We start from the raw sequence: 20,590 nt of genomic DNA on the forward strand, positions 1-20,590 counted from the left end.
TAGCACACCAATGGGGAACAATCCGCACGTTTCGGTATATTACTGTCTATGTAGTGTAAAAACTGTGGGAGGAGTTAGGGTGGTAAATTTAGCTATAATAATAAGAATATATATGTGAGATAACAGTAAGTGTTCTTGCCATGCAAGAACACTTAATATATAATATATCAAATAGTGAACCAATCCCCAATGGGATAAATGAGTGAATATATAGTGAATGGATAAATGGTCTTAATCCGACCTAATGTGATCCAATACCACAGCAAACAGTGCTGGATAACCAGATCACTACAGTGAATACCTCAATGTAATATATCAATAAAAGTGAGCCACAAACGTGATCCCAGCACTGGGGGACAAGTAATAGTGATAAAAGTGCTCAGTGTTGTACAAACACTCAAAACTACATTTAATTGTGTAATAATATAAATAGTGACAAAATAATGATATATGGAACCCCTATAGAATAACAATCTGAATAATTTTGCACAAAAACAATAAATAAAAATAATTGCAGTGACAAAAATGGATAGAAAAGGAACAAATAAATCCCCTTGAAAAACATAAACACAAGTCCAATCAAAAAATGTATGACATCAGTGTCCACAATAATGCAAAATAACATGCAGGTGATCTTGTGTGTTGTTGCCTCTGGTGATAAATACACAGCTAAAATGGCTCCTCACCTCCCTTACCGTGACCCTAAAAAGGGCCTACAAGCATTTTGGGTCACTCCTGGACCCTCCAAGACCGGATTCCTTTTAATGATATTTTCCAACCAATTTCACTTCAGGAAAAAACGTGAGAATCTTCCAGGAAAAGACCAGCCCGATGTCCCCTCTATATGGTTCTAATTGATAAGATCAGCTCCCACAGGATCCACATAAAGAGAAAACCCCAGTAGTGCGATACCTTTTTAATTACGCAGAGCAAATATACATATCCAATGCACTCACATTTGTTTCCATCTTTCAAACAGCATTAGTACCTTATGTATAGGTGTACTACATCAGGCTGATGAAGTCATGTGTTCCATGACGTAACGCGTAGGTGACGCAACTTCCTGCATGGACGCCATCTTTGTACTCTCATAGAACCCATGCAAGTACACCCATACATGAGGTTCTAATGCTGTTTGAAAGATGGAAACAAATGTGAGTGCATTGGATATGTATATTTGTTCTGCATAATTAAAAAGGTATCACACTATTGGGGTTCTCTCCTTATGTGGATCCTGTGGGAGCTGATCTAATCATTTAGAACCATATGGAGGAGACATCGGGCTGATCTTGTCCTGGAAGGTTCTCACGTTTTTTTCCTGAGGTGAAATTGGTTGGAAAATATCATTAAAAGGAATCCGGTCTTGGAGGGTCCAGGAGTGACCCAAAATGCTTGTAGGCCCTTTTTAGGGTCACGGTAAGGAGGTGAGGAGCCATTTTAGCTGTGTGTGGATTTATAACCAGAGGCAACAACGCACAAGATCACCTTCATGTTATTTTGCATTATTGTGGACACTGGTGTCACGTACATTTTTTGATTGGACTTGTGTTTTTCAAGGGGATTTATTTGTTCCTTTTGTCACTGCAATTTTTATTATTTATTGTTTTTGTGCAAAATTATCCAGATTGTTATTCTATAGAGGTTCCATATATCATTATTTTATCACTATTTATATTATTATTACACATATAAATGTGGTTTTGAGCACTTTTCTCACTATTACTTGTCCCCCAGTGCTGGGATCACGTGTGTGGCTCACTTTTATTGATATATTAGATTTAGGTATTCACTGTAGTGATCTGGTTATCCAGCACAGTTTGCTGTGGTATTGGATCACATTAGGTCAGATTAAGACCATTTATCCATTCACTATATATTCACTCATTTATCCCATTGGGGATTGGTTCACTATTTGATATATTATTATATTTATGTATTAAGAGCACTACACCATTTTTGTTTGTATTTTTAGCTTTTTTCACTTTTAAGGTAATAAGGTGCAGGTGTTAGCAGCCCATATTAGTCACTTATTAGGTTATCTCCTAATTTTTCTGGTGTTGTCAACCTGTAAAATGCACTCCTGCTGGGGACTACATGCAGCAATGCCAACACGCGTCACGCAGCTATGGTCCACTATTGCCACTATGTGGAAGCCAGTCTAGAGCAATGATCTGCAGTCAGTGCATGTACACAGAAAGTGGCTGAAAGGCTGACTAGCATCACTGGCTTTCAAAGAAAGATGAAAAAAGTGAAAACAATATATTTTGGGGGTAGAAAAAAAAACTGCAGTCGTTGAATACAGGGGTTTTAGCAAATTAAAGGTCATCTAGTTCTTCTCTGCAATACATGCACATTTCCCCATGTTTTATCCCTTTGAAAATGCTGGAAGGCAGAAAGAGAATTGTTGATTGGCCAAAGATTCAGTGTGCGCCTACCTTTCTATTTGGGCAAGCAACACAGCACTTCTGCTGCACTGAAATCCAAACCAGTTTTGTCAGTTCTGCTTGCTGATCTACAGAACTCTACCTATCCCTCAGCCCTCTCCTCCCTCGCCATATGCATAAATTGATTTTTTTCCAGGAAAACAATGCTGTTGTCTTGACTCCCATAAGTCTGCCCACACATTGGGATTTTTTTTTTCATAAAAGCTATTCAGCCAGCGAAACTGCATGTGCATTTTTTCTGTTTGAATGGGGGAAAATTGAATGGTATTTTCACTCCAGGTTGAATGTTATTCATTCATAAAGAATAGAGTGAATCAGGAAAATACTGCTTTACAGCCACTAGATAAAATTGGATGAGTGTAGTGAAGAATAGTTCCGTCATCCAATATTAAGCAGAAATAGAAACGCCCTCTTATATTGGTGGGATTTTTAAGGCACAAAAATCTGTATCAAAGTTTAGTTTATATAAAAAAGTTTAATCAATGTTTTATTTGTACAAAACATTGAAAGTTTCCATAGACCCACATATACTGGCGGTTTATACATACATGTCACTCACAAATTATATAAAAACACAAATCGGGGTTCAAGTCAAAATGGGACACTTGGCGTATTTCGAGACATCAAACAAACAAACTCTTCTTCAGAAGTGCCTAAGTAGGACAAGAAACCCTGCATTAAATGGTGAAGAGAAACGCACTATTTTTTGCACAAAGAAACAAGGGGCATATGCATCCGTCGTTCCCCAGGTCTCCCCAGGTAGGGTCCCATGAAAAGAAGTACTGCTCTTGATGCTCCCAAGAGCAACCAATCGGGAGTGCCAGTGTGGTTTATTACAGAAATGTCTCAATTGACATAATGATCACTATTTCAGGAGGGGTATGAAGCAAAACCAACATTTTTTTTGTCATTGGACTTCATATAATCAGCTCAATGGACCAAACAGCCAGCAGACCACCATTGTAGACTATAAACACATGGGCCTTTTGGATAGTTTGAAATCCTGTGCAAAGGGGTGCCACGGACCATCAAATAGCTGCACATGGATGGTCTACGTGCAGCCATCTGATGGTCCATGCCATCCCTTCACACAAGATTTTGAATGATCCAAAAGGCCAATGTGTTAGTCTACAGTAGTGATCTGCTGGCTGTTTGGTCCGTTGAGCTGATTATATGAAGTCTAATCACAAAAAATTGTTGGTTTCGCTTCATACCTGTCCTGAAATAGTGATCATTATGTCATTTGATTGGACTTCATATAATCAGCTCTACGGACCAAACAACCAGCAGATCACCACTGTAGACTAACACATCAGCTTTTTGAATAATTCAAAATCTTGTGTAAAGGGGTGGCACAGACCATCAGATGGCTGCACGTAGACCGTCCATGTGCAGCTATTTGATGGTCCGTGGCACCCCTTCACACAGGATTTCAAACGATCCAAAAAGGCCCATGTGTTTTTAGTCTACAGTGCTGATCTGCTAGCATTTTGGTCCATTGAGCTGATTATATGAAGTCCAATCACCAAAAAAAATTTTGGTTTTGCTGCATACTAGTCCTGAAATAGTGATCATTATGTCAACTGAGATATTTCTGTATTAAACCACAGTGGCAACGTCGACTGGTCGCTCTTGGGAGCTGCAAGGGCAGTACTTTTCATGTGACCCTTGGGGAGCAACGGATGCATATGTCCCTTGTTTCTTTGTTCAAAAAATATTGGTGGTTCTCTTCATTCACCATTTAATGCAGGGTTTCTTGTCCTTAGGCATTTCTGAAGAAGAGATTGTTTGATGTCTCGAAACGCGTCAAGTTTCCTATTTTGACTTGAACCCCGCTTTGTGTTTGTATATAATTTGTGATTAACGTGTATGTATAACCGAATTTATCTGTGGGTCTATGGGAATTTTTCATGTTTTCTACAAATAAAACATTGATTCAACTTTTTTATATAAACTAAAAACTTTGATACAGATTTTTGTGACTTAAAAATGCAACCAGTTTGAGGAGGGTTTTTTCTATTTCTATTGCTGCTAGATGGAGTTGATGATCATAGGAAATAAATACTTATTTACTATGATCATCAACTTCTGACCTGGAGAAAAAATAGCCTAAAAACACTGGATTTTATGCTCATTCACATAGAGCCAATGTAATATTCAGGACAAATAGCACCCCATGTTATGTAGGGATAGGGCTTTTGGAAGTTGAAAATCTGGTGGTCATTAGGAACGGACCTCCCAGCAGTCGCTCCTGTAAGTATACTTACACACACGTCACGCAAGTATGGTCCACTATTGAAATAATGAAAGAGTGATCATTATTATAGAAGCCTGATGATGATATCACAGTGGGTAATAAAAGCTGTGTTTCACTAAGGGCTTGAGCGCACAAACTTTACTCTCTAAAGAGTCATCTGTGCTCAGATCGCTCTTCAGTGAGCATTTGACAAGCAGTGAGGTGTTGTATTGCCTCCTTACCGCCTGCTTTAACCTTATAAAGCCCACACTAGTATGTTGCAATTGTGTGCATTGCACGCAGTTCTGAACTGGTTGCAGAGCCAGCCTTATTCACTTAAAAGCAAAAAGGGTAGAATTCCTGCTGTCGTCATGAAGCGGAGCATGTGTACACACCCAGCCACTGCAGGTAACTGTTGCGGGGTGGAAAAGGCATGGCTCACCCACAGGCTTTTACCACCCCTCAACCACATGTGTTAAGAAGCCCAAAAGGAACAAGCTAAAAGAGAAAGTTAAATACTGTGGCAAGATTTGGAAGGGGAAAAGGAGGTTTGAGGGTAAATGGGGTTATGCCTATACAAATCTTCTAACCTAAAAGCTGAAGCCTCTGTGGTTCAGAATGGGATATCACATTGCATCTGCAACTTTGGATTGGAACTGGAGCTCTTTAAGTCAGATATACTGAAGCTCTGCCAATGCCTTTTTATGTAATGGGATGGAGAAAACTGTTTGTACCGTCTACAATCTCTTTTTTTTTTATCTGAAAACACCCCATATATCTAGAATTACCCAAGCCTGTTTTTTTTTTTCAATGTGCTGCTTTAGAGTCTAGCTGTATAATAGCTCATTAACCTAAGCTGGGAGGAGCTGACATACTGTTAATTATGCTGGAAGAAACAACAGGTAGTTAGTGGGTCAGCTGAATTGGAAGCCAGTATAATGAGCAGCTAGTAGTAAAGAAACCTATGTACATAGGTAAAGAAATCTAATTTTCTCTGCTCTTCAACCCCCTTTTAAATCGTTCACATACTGTATCTGCTACAAAACAAATTATACTGTCATTGTCTTTAATATTTCAGAGTTCTTTGTTTCTGAAATAATTGTGTTTCAGCTGTTACTGTAGACATGCATTCTGTGATAATAGAAGCTATATTTAGAGGCTGGCCTGATAATACAGGGGCAAATATATGAAAGTTCTGGGTCTTACAAGCTATGTGTAAGTTCACCTTTGGGAAGATTTAGCAAAAATTCCCCGATTAAACTTTCTTTCCTCAGAATTGTACATACCAGCGCTCCTCCTGTTGTAAATGGCGTACATCCTATTACAGATGCAGTTGGGCCTCTCCACAAAAACTACTGGCTCCTCATCCCCCTCCATTCTGCCATTTGCAGGACGGACTGATCATTACAATAATGCACACACTAGCATGCACAGTCTCCTTCTCTAGCGGAGCTCAGCCTGTCCTGCAAGCAGCAGGATGGAGTTGGATGAGGGGCCAGTGGTTTCTGTCAAAAGGATCAACATCTCCATCTGTAATGGGAGGGCCATCACCATTTGTAACAGGAAAAGCGCTGGCATGTACTTTTTCAAAGATTTAAGATTGCAGAGGGGGATTTTTGGAAAATATTTCTAAGGGCTTGTTCACGTGCTTTCGCCTTTGAAGATCGATCTGCCCTCGGATCACTCTTCAGAGAGCATTTGACAGGTGGTGAGGAGCAGTTGTATTGCCTCCTCACCTCTTTAACACCTTTAACCCTTTGAGGACCATAAGATTACCGAATGCCAAAAGAATCAATATTTTGTTTTTAAAGTTCGTTCACTTCAGTTGCTGTAACTAAGCCATTTCATGAAATAATTGGCAAAAAGCTAGATCCATTTGTTGATAAGAACTAATATTTTGACTCAAAAAAAAAAAAAAAAAAAGTATTTTAAGTTCTTAATCAGATGATACAAGCAATTAAAAACATGGGACAAATACGTCCCTTGGTCCTCAAAGGGTTAAACCCTGCACTAGTGCGCCGCAACCATGTGCATTGCACCGATCCAAATTCAATGCATCACTTATAAAATACTTATAAAATACTACATACAAATATAAAAAAATAATAAAAGTTAAAAGTTCTTTTAAATCCGTTCATATGGTTTCGCTTCTTCAACCATACTGTAACAAATGCTCGTGTTTAATGAAGTGCTTTGTGTTTCTCCTTTGATCAAGGTGCAGATTATCATGCTCCCATCCAGTGCTCCCCCCTCATTCACCAGAAGATGTGAAATAAGAGTCATATGTGCTGTGTCACAACCCTGGTCAGTCTGTAGCTTGTAGTGCTTCTGGATAATTATGTTCTTTTACAATGGATTTTATTATAGAATAAACAGCAGCAGAGAAACAGTCATAAACAAGAGCACTGACCAACAGAGATACAACTTACAAGTTTTCTGATGCATAGTACAATAAGTGCACTGAAATAGACAAGGAAATAAACTGAGTACACAAGCGCAGTATATGAGAAGATAAAATAAAGCATAATGGTTTGCAAAAATGGCCGACAATTTGGAGACCAGAGAATTAGTAAACTAAGATCAAAGGTTATCACCAAATCTGCATACAAAAGGCAAGAAAAGTGAAACACAGAGCCTCACTAGATGCACATTGGCACACCATGCCCAAGACTCCCATGGAAGTCTAACAGGTAGATATAATATTGCTGGTGCAGTTCTTATATAAAAAAAAAAATAAAAGTTACAATCAGCGCAAATATCATAAAAACAAAACAGAACAGAGAAGAGAAAGGGAGGAACGAAGAAAGAAAAGAAAAAAGACAAATAAAGGGCTCTGGATATTTATGTTCAATTCCCCACACCTATATATGATGCCACTGATGGTTTATGTCATGATGCATGCAGGCAAGAGATAGCAAAAAAGATGCATATAATGGAATTCCATTTATTAAAAATTCCTTTAAAGCAAACCATATACACTCACATTTGCATATGACATACAAACAAAGCCACCAAACTGGAAGTGGCACATCCACATGCATCTCATTGGCCAGAAATTACGTCACCGCAGCGGTCACTTCATGCGTTTCGGCCCTCCTGTGCGGTGTTCTCAAAGGATAAGCTGCTGGTGATAGATGTTCTTATTTATACTAGTATGTAGTATAGTAGTAGGTAGTATAAATAAGACCATCTGACACCAGCAGCTTATCCTCTGAGAACGCTCTGGAGGAGGGCCGAAACGTGTCAAGTGACCGCTGCGGTGATGTCATTTCTGGCTGGCGAGACGCACGTGGATGGGCCACTTCTGGTTTGATGGCTTTGCTTGTATATCATATGCAAATATGAGTGTATATAGTTTGTCCATTTGAATAAGTGCTATTAATCTTGCTGTCGTGAATCTTCACAGCCATGACATACACCCCCATTTGCTGTCTCTGCAGCTAAACAGGGAGTGTTTGGGAGGGGGAAAAGGGGTGGGTGTTAAAAAGACACCTCAGCTGCAGGGTTTTACCGTCCCTCAATCACTAGTGAGAAGGAGCCCTGAAGGTGAAGTTACAATTTAATTATAGGAAGCCTCCCTAACCTACTCACACACCTCACTTGGTTGTTCCTTCTCAGTCCACTCTTTTCAGCAGACAATTCACAGTTGTTCCAAACTTAAAGGGTAGCAAATAAAAAAAAAATATAGCATGTACAAGCCTTTTTAAACCAGGGGGCCCATGCACCCTGGAGTGCCTTCAGGTTTCTTCAGGAGTGCTTTGGGAAAATGCCTAAAACAGAAAAGTGATGGCAGAAAAAGACTGAGTGGTCCACAGAGTCTGCCTGTTTTTTTTTTTTTGAGGGGTTGGGTTGCTTTTTTTTGTTTTTGTTTGTTAATTTTTTTGTATAGATCTATGCTTGTCCCAAGCATGTTTGAAGCCATTTACTGTTGACTGGCTCACTACCTCTGCTGGAAGTTTATTCCAAGCATCAACTACTCTTTCAGTAAAATAGTTCTTTCTGGGATTAGTTTTGAACTTTTCTCCAGTTAGTTTAAGGTCATGTCCCCGTGTTCTTGATTTTGGCTTCGTGTAGAAAATACTGCCCTCCTGAACCTTATTCACCCCCTTGATGTATTTAAAGGTTTAAAATTATGTCTCCTCTTTCCTTTCTTTCCTCCAGATTGTACATGTTAAGTTCCTGAAGTCAAGAGTTGATATGTTTTATCCCCCAGACCTCTCACCATTTTTGTTACGGTCTCTGAACTCGTTCTATGTTATCAATATCTTCTTGTAAGTGAGATCTCCAGAACTGGACACCGTATTCTAAAAGGAGGTCCAACTAAAGATCTATATGGGGGAATCAGGACCTCCTTCCTCCTGCTGGTGACCCCTCTAGTGATGCATCCTAGAATTCTATTCACTTTCCCCACTGCCTGGCCACAATGTTTGTTCATTTTGCAATCATCTGAAATAAGTACCCCAGAGTCCTTTTCTTCTGAAGTGTTGGCCAACAATGTATCCCAAATGTTGTACTCTGTCCAGGGATTCTTCTTCCCTAGGTGCATTATTTTACACTTAGAAACATTGAAAATTCCACAAAAATTGTATACAAGCCAGAGGGTGGATCAAGCTTGCCTTTTAGTTACACAAAGCCACAGGTTTCATTGTGCACCATTACAACTTTTTAGCCACCAACAACATAAAAAAAACAAATGATGCCATCAACTGATGAGAAGGACATCGGGCACCTGCACAATATCCTAGCTTGCCCCTCCCCTGCCCCTCTCCGTCAGCACAGGGGTCACATTAGAACGAGAGAGAGAAACTGAGGGAGAAGAGAAACAATGGAATACTAGTCAGTACCAGTGTGCAAAAGTGTATTTTCTTTGGAAGGATAAATCATCTCTGACATTGGGTGTCCCACGTGCAGATGTTGCTGCATTCTGTAAAATTATTAGTTTAGTTTTTTTACATTTTGTAATGGGTGCCTACAGATTGTGCAGGATTTTAAAGGGTGCTTTGAGATTAGTCAGAATTTTAAAGGGTGCCTTGACTGAAAAAAAGTTGAGAAACACTGGCGTATACAATTGCGGCACAAGTCATATTGTAATTGAATAATAAAAATTACCTTTCCTTTTCAATCTGCAGTCCCCCGGAAACATTTCCTACTTGTGTAATTGACTTATTGATTTTCTCAGAAGTCTGCACTAAAATACAAAATCGAATTTCAGGCATCCCCTTCAACAAAATTTCATTTTTGGTGAGACTCTCCCAAAAGGAAATCACATCTAAAAAGGGATGCAGACCCTGCCAATTTCCTCAGAGCCCTGCAGGTGCAGCAGCTGATTAATAAATGTAGGGACACTCCCATTAGATTCACTTTGCACATGGATGCAGACAAACATGGATGCAGACAAACAAACAGCTCTTTCTTCAGAATAACACAAGGTAGGAATCTGCAACAAAGTTTGTTAAAATGCAATGTAACATTGCAGTGCATAATTGAAATGTACATTGATCATCTAGAGGGAAATGTTTTTTTCTCAACAAAAAAGTGGAGTTATTCCTTAAGTCAACACTCTACACCCTACCCCAAATTAATGAATATGGGTCAAGTGAAGGGGCTTACAACCCCAGAAACAGATTAGCAATTCAGAAGATGCTGTCAAAATGCATTTGAGTCAGTGGAAATCAAAATTAAAATGCCCAGTCTATGGTCATTAACCACTTCTATCCAGCCTGTAATATTTCTTCATAAAACAGGCCATTTTTCAGTTTTTGATTCTGTGATAGTTTGACTGACAATTACTCGGTTATGCAACACTGTAACCAAAGGAATGTTACATCATTTTACAGAGACAGATAGAACTGTTTTTGGTTGTTTTAAAAGACTTTCTTTTTTTAGTTTATAAATGAGAAAAGACCAACGTTTGTGAAAAAAAACTGATGTATTGCATTTCTTGCGGCCTAAAATGTCTCCAATATAGTTTGTTTATAAAGTGTGGAGACCCCTGACCTAAACCAAATGGTCAGTTTATTGTCCTTCAGACTTGAGGGCGGCCGGACTGTGGCAATTGGGAGTAGAAAAGATCCCTATGTCAGTGGAATAAACAATGTCCCATCGTTGTTGTCAGTGGGAGGAATTGTGCCCCATCATTGTGTCATTGGACCCCACTGTTAGCGTCATTGGAAGGAATTCTGCCCCTTCACTGTTGTAGTGGGGGGAATTATACCCCATTGTTGGTATCAGTGGATGAAAATAGTGCCCCAAGGGCTGGATAAATGCAAGCAAAGGGCCGCATCTGGCCCCCAGACCGCAGTTTGGAGACTACTGGTTTAGGACATAGCAGTGGTTAGCATTTAGTGTCCCCTTATGATGGTGGTTGGTGGTGAGTGCTCCTCTAAATGCCAGGGCTCGATAGTGTGTACCCCATAATTTGGGTGGTCATTGAGGTTTCCCTATACTGTTGTTTTTCAGTGTGCCCCCTTTATGATCCATGTGCCCCTCTGCACCCCACTGTTGCTCAGAGGTGGTCACGTGCCCCCCCTTTCTGCTCAGTGCCCCCCCCCCCTTTTTGTTGGTGGTCATTCACAGTAGTTTTACTTACAGACCTGGCAGTAGAACCACAGAGAGAGAGGAGGAAGAAAAGAAGAAAAGGAGGCGAACTCCCAAACATAAATAGTAGTATTGGCACAGAAGTACTCCGATCAAGCTTGTGCCCTTAGCCTGTGATCTGGACTATATCTAATAACCGCTCGCTCACAGACATTTAACAAGTTCACCTAAGGGTTATGGAAGCGCTGGCCCTGATCTTGTACCAAACAACAGCCCCTATTAGGCTTATTATTTTACATTTTTAATAAAACAGCCTTAAAACATCCTCCAATTAAAGAATAGAAAATGTAGATCTTTTATATCTCAAGACATTTTTTTGCAAAAGGTGAACTTGGTAATTTCACCAAAATCATTCTGCTTGTCCCTACTGTCAATATACTACCTTTGACAATGCCTGACTTATCAAAATGCATGAAATAAAAAATTGTCTGTATACATCAATCAAATTCAAACATGCAATGGAAAAGTTGGTGAGCCAAAGATAGAATCTGAGTACTACAAAACGAAGTATTAAGCTCTACCTGCTTTCTTACTATAAGCCAGTGAGGCTGTCTAATGTAGTTGGTGACCAATAGGAAGGTGCCAGTATATAAAGGCATATTTTAAGCCCTGGTTCACACTAGCGCGACATGAAATTTGCTGCAACTTCCAAGCAATTTTGCTGTAGGACTTCAAAGCAATTTCAAAGCAACTTTACTGATAAGAAGTATTCATATATGTCTTTAATGGATCAGTGTTTTTTTTTTTTTTTTAACCCTCACCGCTCTGCCCTGGTCATCCTTACTGCCTAAAAACTTTCTTCTAAGCGTAGTGGAAATGCGTGTTTCCACTTGCATTTTTTTTTGCACATTTTTCATGCATAAATGTGCACTGCACTGCACATAGGGCAGCCCATTCACTTAAATGGGCTGCCCTACACGTGACAAAAGACTAAAAAGGTAGCTCTCGAACATTTTCAATCGTGGAGTGTCATATTTTTTCAGTGTGCATTTGCAGCCTGTTTCGCGGAAAAATTACACTTCTGCTAACCGTGATTGGGGTGTCATTAACAATCAGGCTGCATTTACATCTGCATGTTTCTGAATGCACGACATCCCACACGGAAAACACATGCTTTGCCATTCATTTCAGAAATGTGCTGTAAACGCACATTGCACTTGCGTCGCCATAATGGGAAGGGAACTGCAATGCACGTTTCTGAAACGTGTGGCAAAGCACATGTTTCCTCTGCGGGTTTCCACACGTTCGGAAATGCACAGATGCAAACATATCCTAAATGGTAACACAAGTGTTGCCACGCATTTTCAAAACATACAGCAAAGCGAGCATTTTCTTGTGGGTTGCCGTGCGTTCAGAAATGCATAGGTGCAAACGAATGGCAACACAAATGCAATGCACGTTGCCACATGCATTCAAAACGCAAAACAAAGCACGTGTTTTCTGTGCTGGTTGCTACACGTTTGGAACCACACAGATGAGAATGCAGCCCAAATGGTAAATCAAGCGTAACACACACTGCTGCATGTTTCCAAAATGCATGGCAAAGCTTGCAATTTCTTGCGGGTTGCCATGCGTTCAGAAACATACAGATGTGAACGCAAGCTAATTGGTAATAACACCCCAATTGTGGCTAGCAGACGAGTGTTTTGCTACCACTCCACTTCCTAAAACTCAATCTATCCAAAACTGAGCTCATAATAATATTTCCTCCCCCACGTGCTTCTTCCCCTGATTTCTCAGTCAGGATCAATAGCACCACTATCAACCCATCCCTGCATGCCAGGGTGCTAGGTGTAACCCTGGATTCTGAACTATCCTTTTAGGCCCACATCCAATCCCTGTCCAAATCATGCCACCTCAATCTCCGCAACATCTCTAGAATACGCCCATTTTTAACCAATGATACCACAAAGCTCCTAATTCACTCCCTGGTAAACTCTCGACTCAATTACTGCAAATCCCTCCTCATTGGCTTACCTATACATAGGCTATCCCCCCTCCAGTCCATCATGAATACTGCTGCCAGGCTCATCCACTTTACCAACCGTTCAGTGTCGGTTACCCCTCTCTGCCAATCCCTCCACTGACTTCCACTCGTTCAATGACTAAAATTCAAAATACTAACAACAACTTACAAAGCCATCCACAACTCTGCCCCCAGCTACATCACCATCTGGTCTCAAAATATCAACCAAACCACTCTCTTTGATCCTCCCAAGACCTTCTGCTCTCTAGTTCCCATGTCACCTCTTCCCATGCTTGCCTCCAGGACGTCTCCCAAGCTTCTCCCATCCTATGGAACTCTCTACCCCAATCTGTCCGGCTGTCTCCTAATCTATCCACCTTTAGACGATCTCTGAAAATCTCTCTCTTTAAAGAAGTCTATCCTGCTTCTACCTAGTAAACCGCCATTTATTTCCTCCATCAGCTCATCCCCCCCCCTCACAACTATTACCTTTTGTATCACTCAACCTTTCCTCCTAGATTGTAAGCTCTAACGAGCAGAGCCCTCTGGTACTAAATTGTATTGTAACTGTAATGTCTACCTTCATTTTGTAAAGCGCTGGGCAAACTGTTGGCGCTATCTGTATCCTGTAAAATAATAATAGTAATAATACCAAAATGCGCAGCATTCCACGACCGAAAAGGTTCTTGAGATACTTTGGAGTGTTTTTTGCTTGTAGGGCCCTTTCAATAGAACTATATGCCATTCATGTTTACACATGACAAACACAAACAAAAGTGAGCGGGAACATACGTTTCCGCTATATTCAGGTTTGATATGGATAGGCTAGGAGGGGAAGTTTTTAAGGCAGCAAGGATGGCCAGAGAGGAGAGGTGAGAGTAAAACAAAACAAAAAAAAAAAAAAAAAAAAAAAACACTGCCTCAAAAGTCTCAGCAAAGTCGCTGCAATTAAGACAACTGTACAACTTGCTGGCGATTTTACACTGATGTCTATGGAAGTCATTCAGCACAAGAATTGCCCATTTGAAAGTCAAATTGCTATGTGTGCTATTGAGAAGGTGATTAGCTACACCCGATTGAGGGGGTGATCTTTTTTCCAGCTCAGTGGAAAAAGGGAGGGGTGATTCTTTTCTATGCCCACTGTGTTCATCCCTTTTGACAAGCCATACAGGTGGTTGTCTCCAGAGGCCCAGCAGGGTATGGCTTATATTCATGCACACCATTAAGAGGATGTTTTTATTAACCTATAGAAAGATAACACTGTTCAACAGGTAAAAAGTTTTGGGCATAAAATTAGCTAATCTTACATAATTTTGGGGTGCTGAAAACGAAAATGACCCTAAAAAATGTTGATTGGCTCTAGTTTCCATGATATATTCACTCATCTAATGACGTAAGCCATTCAAAATTATGATGCAACTTCAGCTGCATATTGCGCAATTGATACTGGTGACCAATAGAAAATTGCATGTATACTGAGATGATGCAATATTAGCCTTTAATTGCATCACTTCACTGCATAAAAGCTGCAGTATCTGTAGCTGATTGTAGTTCGACAGCGTCTTTACATTTCGTTTTATGCTTATATAGGCTACTCAGTAATGCCTCGAACTTGTGTGAATAAAGCAGATAATTTCTGCTATATCTGCGGTGAAATAATTTTTATCTCACAATAAAGGAGGATAACAGGAATGATTAAGAAAGCCTACAATTTGTATTTTGGCTGCAAGATAGGAGACCAGGACAAGAGCTGGGCACCACATATATGCTGCAATTCTTGTGGGACGGCACTGGAGCAATGGTTGAATGGAAAAAAGGCATCTATGCCTTTCGCTGTGCCAATGATTTGGAGAGAGCCAACAGATCATGTTAGTAATTGTTACTTTTGTATGGTGCCTCCAATTGTAAAAGGGCTAAATAAGAAGAAAAAGTTATCTGTGCACTATCCAAATATTCCATCGGCAATACGTCCAGTTCCTCATGGAGAGGGGCTACCAATTCCTAAAGCACCAGAATCCTTCGTGGTTGAGTCAAGTGAGGAAGAACCTGAAGCGTGTAGTCACGTGCAGTTGTAAGAGATAGCCCTTTCCTCGAATACAAGAGAAAAGCCAAGAGAAGCAAAACCGACACAAACTGAAGACAAAACTAGTGAGAATCCTAAGTATTAAAATGATTCAACTTAGCTTATGGCTATAATTTTTCTTGGTAATCCTATGCAATATATTATGCCATTTAGGCTTTGTTATGTAGTCAATATCACTTGCTTTATATTTGTGGAAAGACATCTATCTATATAATTATTGTGCATTATGTAGTCATTACGCCTATAGTAGAAAACTTTCCGTTTACAGAAAAACTAGAGCCAATTGACAAATTTCATTGTTATATTTGAACTCAGAATGTGAAATTCATTAAGAAATGGATCCTTTTGTTTCCAAAACTGGCAAAAAATAAAAATTTGTTGAACAGTGTAATCAAAACATATATAAGGAGAATGTGTCTTATATACAGCAAGTTGTGTAACCATTGTCAGGAAAACAAAGAAATGAATAATTTCTATGTTGTAGTTATGCTAAACAGTTTGTGTATTTGTACAGTGATGACAAAAGGAAGCAGGAATAAAGACTGGAAGAAATCAAACATAGTATACATTACTGCAGCTTAAATCTTCTTTTCTAAGAATGAATGTGAACCTGCATTTTGCCCATGGAGTTCAAATCAAAAGGGTCACTATTAAACTGGCCCCTGTAATATATCTTACACATCCCCATGCTTCCCCACCATTCCATTTGAAGCAGGAAACATGGGAATCTCTATACAGGATCAGGTGACTGTGAAAATTATAAAATATAACTCATGCGCTTACTATGGTGAACACACAATATAAATTAATAAATAGGTATCATATAAATGCTGTATCCGCTAGTGTACGCAACCCATGTCTCAGTAGGCTAAATAGTGAAATATTATAAGTGAAAAAAAAGTGCTGCGCTACATATACAAAAATGCACAATTCCTATAAAATATAACTAAAAACCAAAAACTCAGGACAGTGATCTCAAAAGAACAGAGAAAGTGTGACTCAAAAAAATAAAATACTACTCAAAAAAAAATTTATATCAACCAAAGTCCAATCAATTAATTGTTCTTCTGTGAACGCTCCTTGATATAACGACCACCGTGTGCAACTGTCATAGGATTCCAGTGCAAATTATCCTCCACCATAATCTGCTCACTTCCAGCAGTGTGACCTCACATGATACAAGGTTTTGGTCTAACTGCACTTTTGGTCCCAAACGTATGGACTCTGAAGATCAACTTGCTGAATAATATCTCCAGATCTTCAGAGTCCATACGTTTGGAACCAAAAGTGCAGTAAGACCAAAACATTGTATAATGTGAGGTCACACTGCTGGAGGTGAGCAGATTTATGGTGGAGGAGAGTTTGCACTGGAATCCTGTGACAGTTGCACACCGGTAGTCATTATCTCAAGGAGGGTTCACAGAAGAACACTTAATTGATTGGACTTTAGTTGATAAAAAAGTATACTACTCAAAAAATATTTATGAGTCACATTTTATCTGTTCTTTTGAGTTCACTGTCCTGAGTTTTTGGTTTTTAAGTTATATTTTATAGGAATTGTGCATTTTTGTATATGTAGAGCAGCACTTTTTTTTCACTTACTGTATATTATTTTAGGATCAGGTGACTCACTCCCTTTATTACCACACCACAGAACTGGTGATTGGCAATCAGCATGGAGGTGGGGAAGTCCTACCGAGTAGTCTCCCCACCCTCATGTGACCATGCCGGTGTCTGAGTAGCCAAATGGCAAACACCAGTGCAGTCGCTTCAGAGGATGGCGAGTAAATCACATGATCCACTATACCCAGAAGTACCAGGTATTTCTTTTCATTGCAAGTATATATATATATGTATGTATGTATGTATGTATGTATGTATGTATGTGTGTGTGGGGGGGATTCATGTGTTTTTTTTTTTTTTAATTTTAAGCAGCTGTCCGTTTCATTTAATCGTCAAGAAGGCTGTTGACAAGAAGGATTAAAAAGGGTAATACCTACAGTCTCCTGGTTTTCCCATCTGCTTCACACTGGCTACAGTTTAAAGTGACAGATTCCAGCAGGGTAAAACTGCAACATGTAGTACTTTTTAAAATAGGCATAAAAATGCAGTGTGTACAGACAGGGAAATGAAAGGAAGTCTGCAGGGTTCTGAAGCCTCTCTATACTGCTTTTAGAAAGAATTGAAAGAGAATTAATGATGTAGTAAACTCCGCTAACACAATTTGATGAAATGGTCCCCCTGCAGCATTATGCCATAATGGCATACTAGCACATTATGGCAGACTTCCCTGTCAAACTGAGCCCCCCAGTGACACGCTGTCTCCGCTTCATCTTTGACCGATCTTCTGTCCGGGTTCACACCGTCTGGTTGTTTGGGTGGCTCAGCTGCAACAATGTCACTCCCGCACATGTGTGCAGGAGTCAAAATCGCGGCACAGCACTCTCTCTTCATTGACAGCACACTCAGTGTGTCCTGAATGCAGAGCATACTGTGCATATGCAGGGACATAATCGGCTCCTGCAAATGTGAGAATCTAAATGGCACAAGATATTCACTGTACCTACAGGTAAGCTTTATTATAGGACTAGAATAGAAAAATTTGACTTTACAACCACTTTAAAACAAAAACAGTCAAATAAGGTATACCCTTATTACAACTATTTTACAGATACTATCTGGGCACATTTTAATTATCATAAGTAAAAAAAAAAAAAAAAAGACGAAAGAAAAATAAATAAAAACTCAGGATTTTAGTGAATATCTTTCAGCTGTTAACGGTCTTGTCTCAACGTACTAACTGACTGAGTCCAAGAAGTAGTTTATCCAATCATGACCAGACTTACTGGTCTGTCCTAAGAAAAAAAATGCCTGGCGAATCTGCACCTATTTTAGTTTTTGCTCTAACTCACCGGCACATCAACGATCAGGAAGTGTCTCCAGAATCTACGTTTTGGGTTGCTTCTGCTTGGAGCATCTGGATCTACAATTATCACCACATACAACACACCCTGCAGAAAAAAAGAGGAGAAAAAATACGTGAGGGCGATGAACAGATAAATAATGGTAAGGGCTGTTTTCTCTAAAGTAGATCTAACAGCATAAATGCAAATTTTACAGACAGAACTTGAATGATATATGGGTACTGGAAGTAAAGTGGAACTGTAGTCCTTAGCAACCACAGCCTTAGAGGTTGGTCCTGTCTTGATCTTATATTTTCTGGGAACTCCAGCAGAACGTTATCCCCAGTGGACTTTTCTGGCTCTGCACCTTTGTGCACCATTCTCCATGATGAGTAGAACGAAAAGGTAACACCCCTCTTAATGGTGGAGCTGTGCACAGAGAGTTCTGGAAATGAAAAGAAAGTTGATCCAACTGATTCTGAAAATAAAAAATAGATTAAAAATATTGTACGCTGGCTTCATACTGCCCTGCTGCACTTTGGCCACAGCATGGGTGCAGTGCAGTGTACCCAAGGTTTAAATGTGGGTTAGCTGCACTTTGCCATAGACTTCTGTTATGTCTCACAGATTTGGTGCATTTTCTAAAAGCACACCAAAAGTTCTCCATTTAGAATTTTAGGTGCCCTTTCAGAAAATGCACCAAAATTGTGGGATCTATTAGAAGTGTATGGCAAAGCACAGCTAACCCGCACCAAAACCTTGGGCACACCGCGCTGCGGCCAAAGCGCAGTGGCTCAGTGTGAAGCCACCCTTCCGGTACCTTCAGGTGATTGGACATTGGCAAAGTTTTGAGGACATACCCCTGGGTATTTTCCCTATAAATCCTACCCCAATCTGCAAGTCCTCAGTTTTTTTTACTAGTGTCCATGATGGACCTTTTCTCCCTTAGGGCTCATGTACACGGGACGTTTGGAAAACTCTTCTGAACAATGGAAACTGACTGCTGGAAAACGTAGGTTAAAAAACGTCAGTTTAGCCGTGTTTGCATACCGCGTTTATGCGTGTTTGCGTACAGAAGCGTGTTTAAAAAAATAACCTCAGGAGACCCTCCCAAATGCCCAGATTGCACTGAAAAATAGTAAATAATTAAATATTTCAGACATTTTGAGAGAAATAGAGAGAACAGTATGTGTTGAGATGACCTGTCTTTATTGTTGTATTCACTATGGATCCCATCATGAGCATAATGCAGCACGTTCTACCATTTTTTCCCTCATGTGAAACCTGCAATTGACTGCGCTGGTGTACTGGGTCCATTTGAATACATGGAAAAATGCTTTGTATGCATTTCTGATGATGAAAAAAGGCTCTGGACAGCATCTGGATGTGGAACAGTTAAAAACTGCTTATAAACGCAAACGCATATAAACGCAGTTAATCGTGTTTACAAGCATTTGGTGTTTGAAACGCCGGTAAAATCTACTCCTGAACGCAACGTTCAAAAAAAACGACTGTAAACTCAACTGCCTGTAAACGACTGTGTACATGGACACATAGGAAAACATTAGGGAGAGTTCAGGGGCTGCTGAAAAAAAATGCTGAACAGCTCCTGAATGTCAGCTTAGCAGCTGCAGTGTACATGAACCCTTACAGAGAAATCACTCTTAGAGTAACAAGTTTACTGTCCACTTGACAGACTGCCTCTTTAATTTTTCAAGTGTATATTAGAGAAGGACAGGGGAAAGCTAGTTCCTATAGGTGTGTGGCATGGGTTCCTTCACTTCAATTTAACAAATATGTCTGTAAGGATGATTAGCTAATACTAAAAATACATGTATTGCCTTTAATGGGAAACAAATCAGTCTGTAAAGATTCAATTTAAAATAACAAGACATTTCTCCTTTACATTCCTTTTTTCTACTGCCTATGTCACTACGATATCCATTATTCATAAAAGTGTTAATCTACTGTATGTTATAAACGGTTCACATGAATATTACAACCTGTCAAAAGACCTCCTTCCCCCAGAACAGTGGAGGAGAGGCATACGGTGACTGGGGTTACCGGTTACTCATCACGGTCACCCATATTTATTCTTTAGCACTGATATTATTTGTGCCGGGATTTGTTATCCACTATTATTGCTGACAGTGTTATATTTATATTAGATGGGCGACTTCACGGCTATACTTGTCAAGAAAACCCACTGACAATTTGCTATAAATGTATCATTCTCTCTCAAACCATATGTGCTTATATTGCCTTTGAACATTTCAATAAACAGATTGAAATATGAAATATAAAAAAAAGACAGTTGTTGCTGTCAATACCATTTTTTTGTATACATACAATACATTGTGA

The 20,590-nt window shown here is 39.7% G+C and overlaps 1 protein-coding gene across 1 annotated transcript in view; it reads right to left on the bottom strand.

Annotated features, from left to right (window-relative positions):
• PEBP4 (phosphatidylethanolamine binding protein 4) overlaps positions 1-18,419 on the bottom strand; it is a gene marked incomplete at its 5' end in the record, with an annotated part of 61,059 nt that extends 42,640 nt beyond the window's left edge. The window contains one exon of the mRNA XM_089681510.1: positions 18,239-18,419. Within this exon, the coding sequence (XP_089537636.1) occupies positions 18,239-18,419 (181 nt within the window). The remainder of the gene's footprint in view (positions 1-18,238) is intronic.
• Positions 18,420-20,590: the final 2,171 nt, after the last annotated feature.

The sequence above is a fragment of the Staurois parvus genome, unplaced genomic scaffold, assembly GCF_062004578.1.
Source record: "Staurois parvus isolate SC_StPar_1 unplaced genomic scaffold, SC_StPar_1.0 ptg000269l, whole genome shotgun sequence".
Taxonomy (NCBI): Eukaryota; Metazoa; Chordata; class Amphibia; order Anura; family Ranidae; genus Staurois; species Staurois parvus.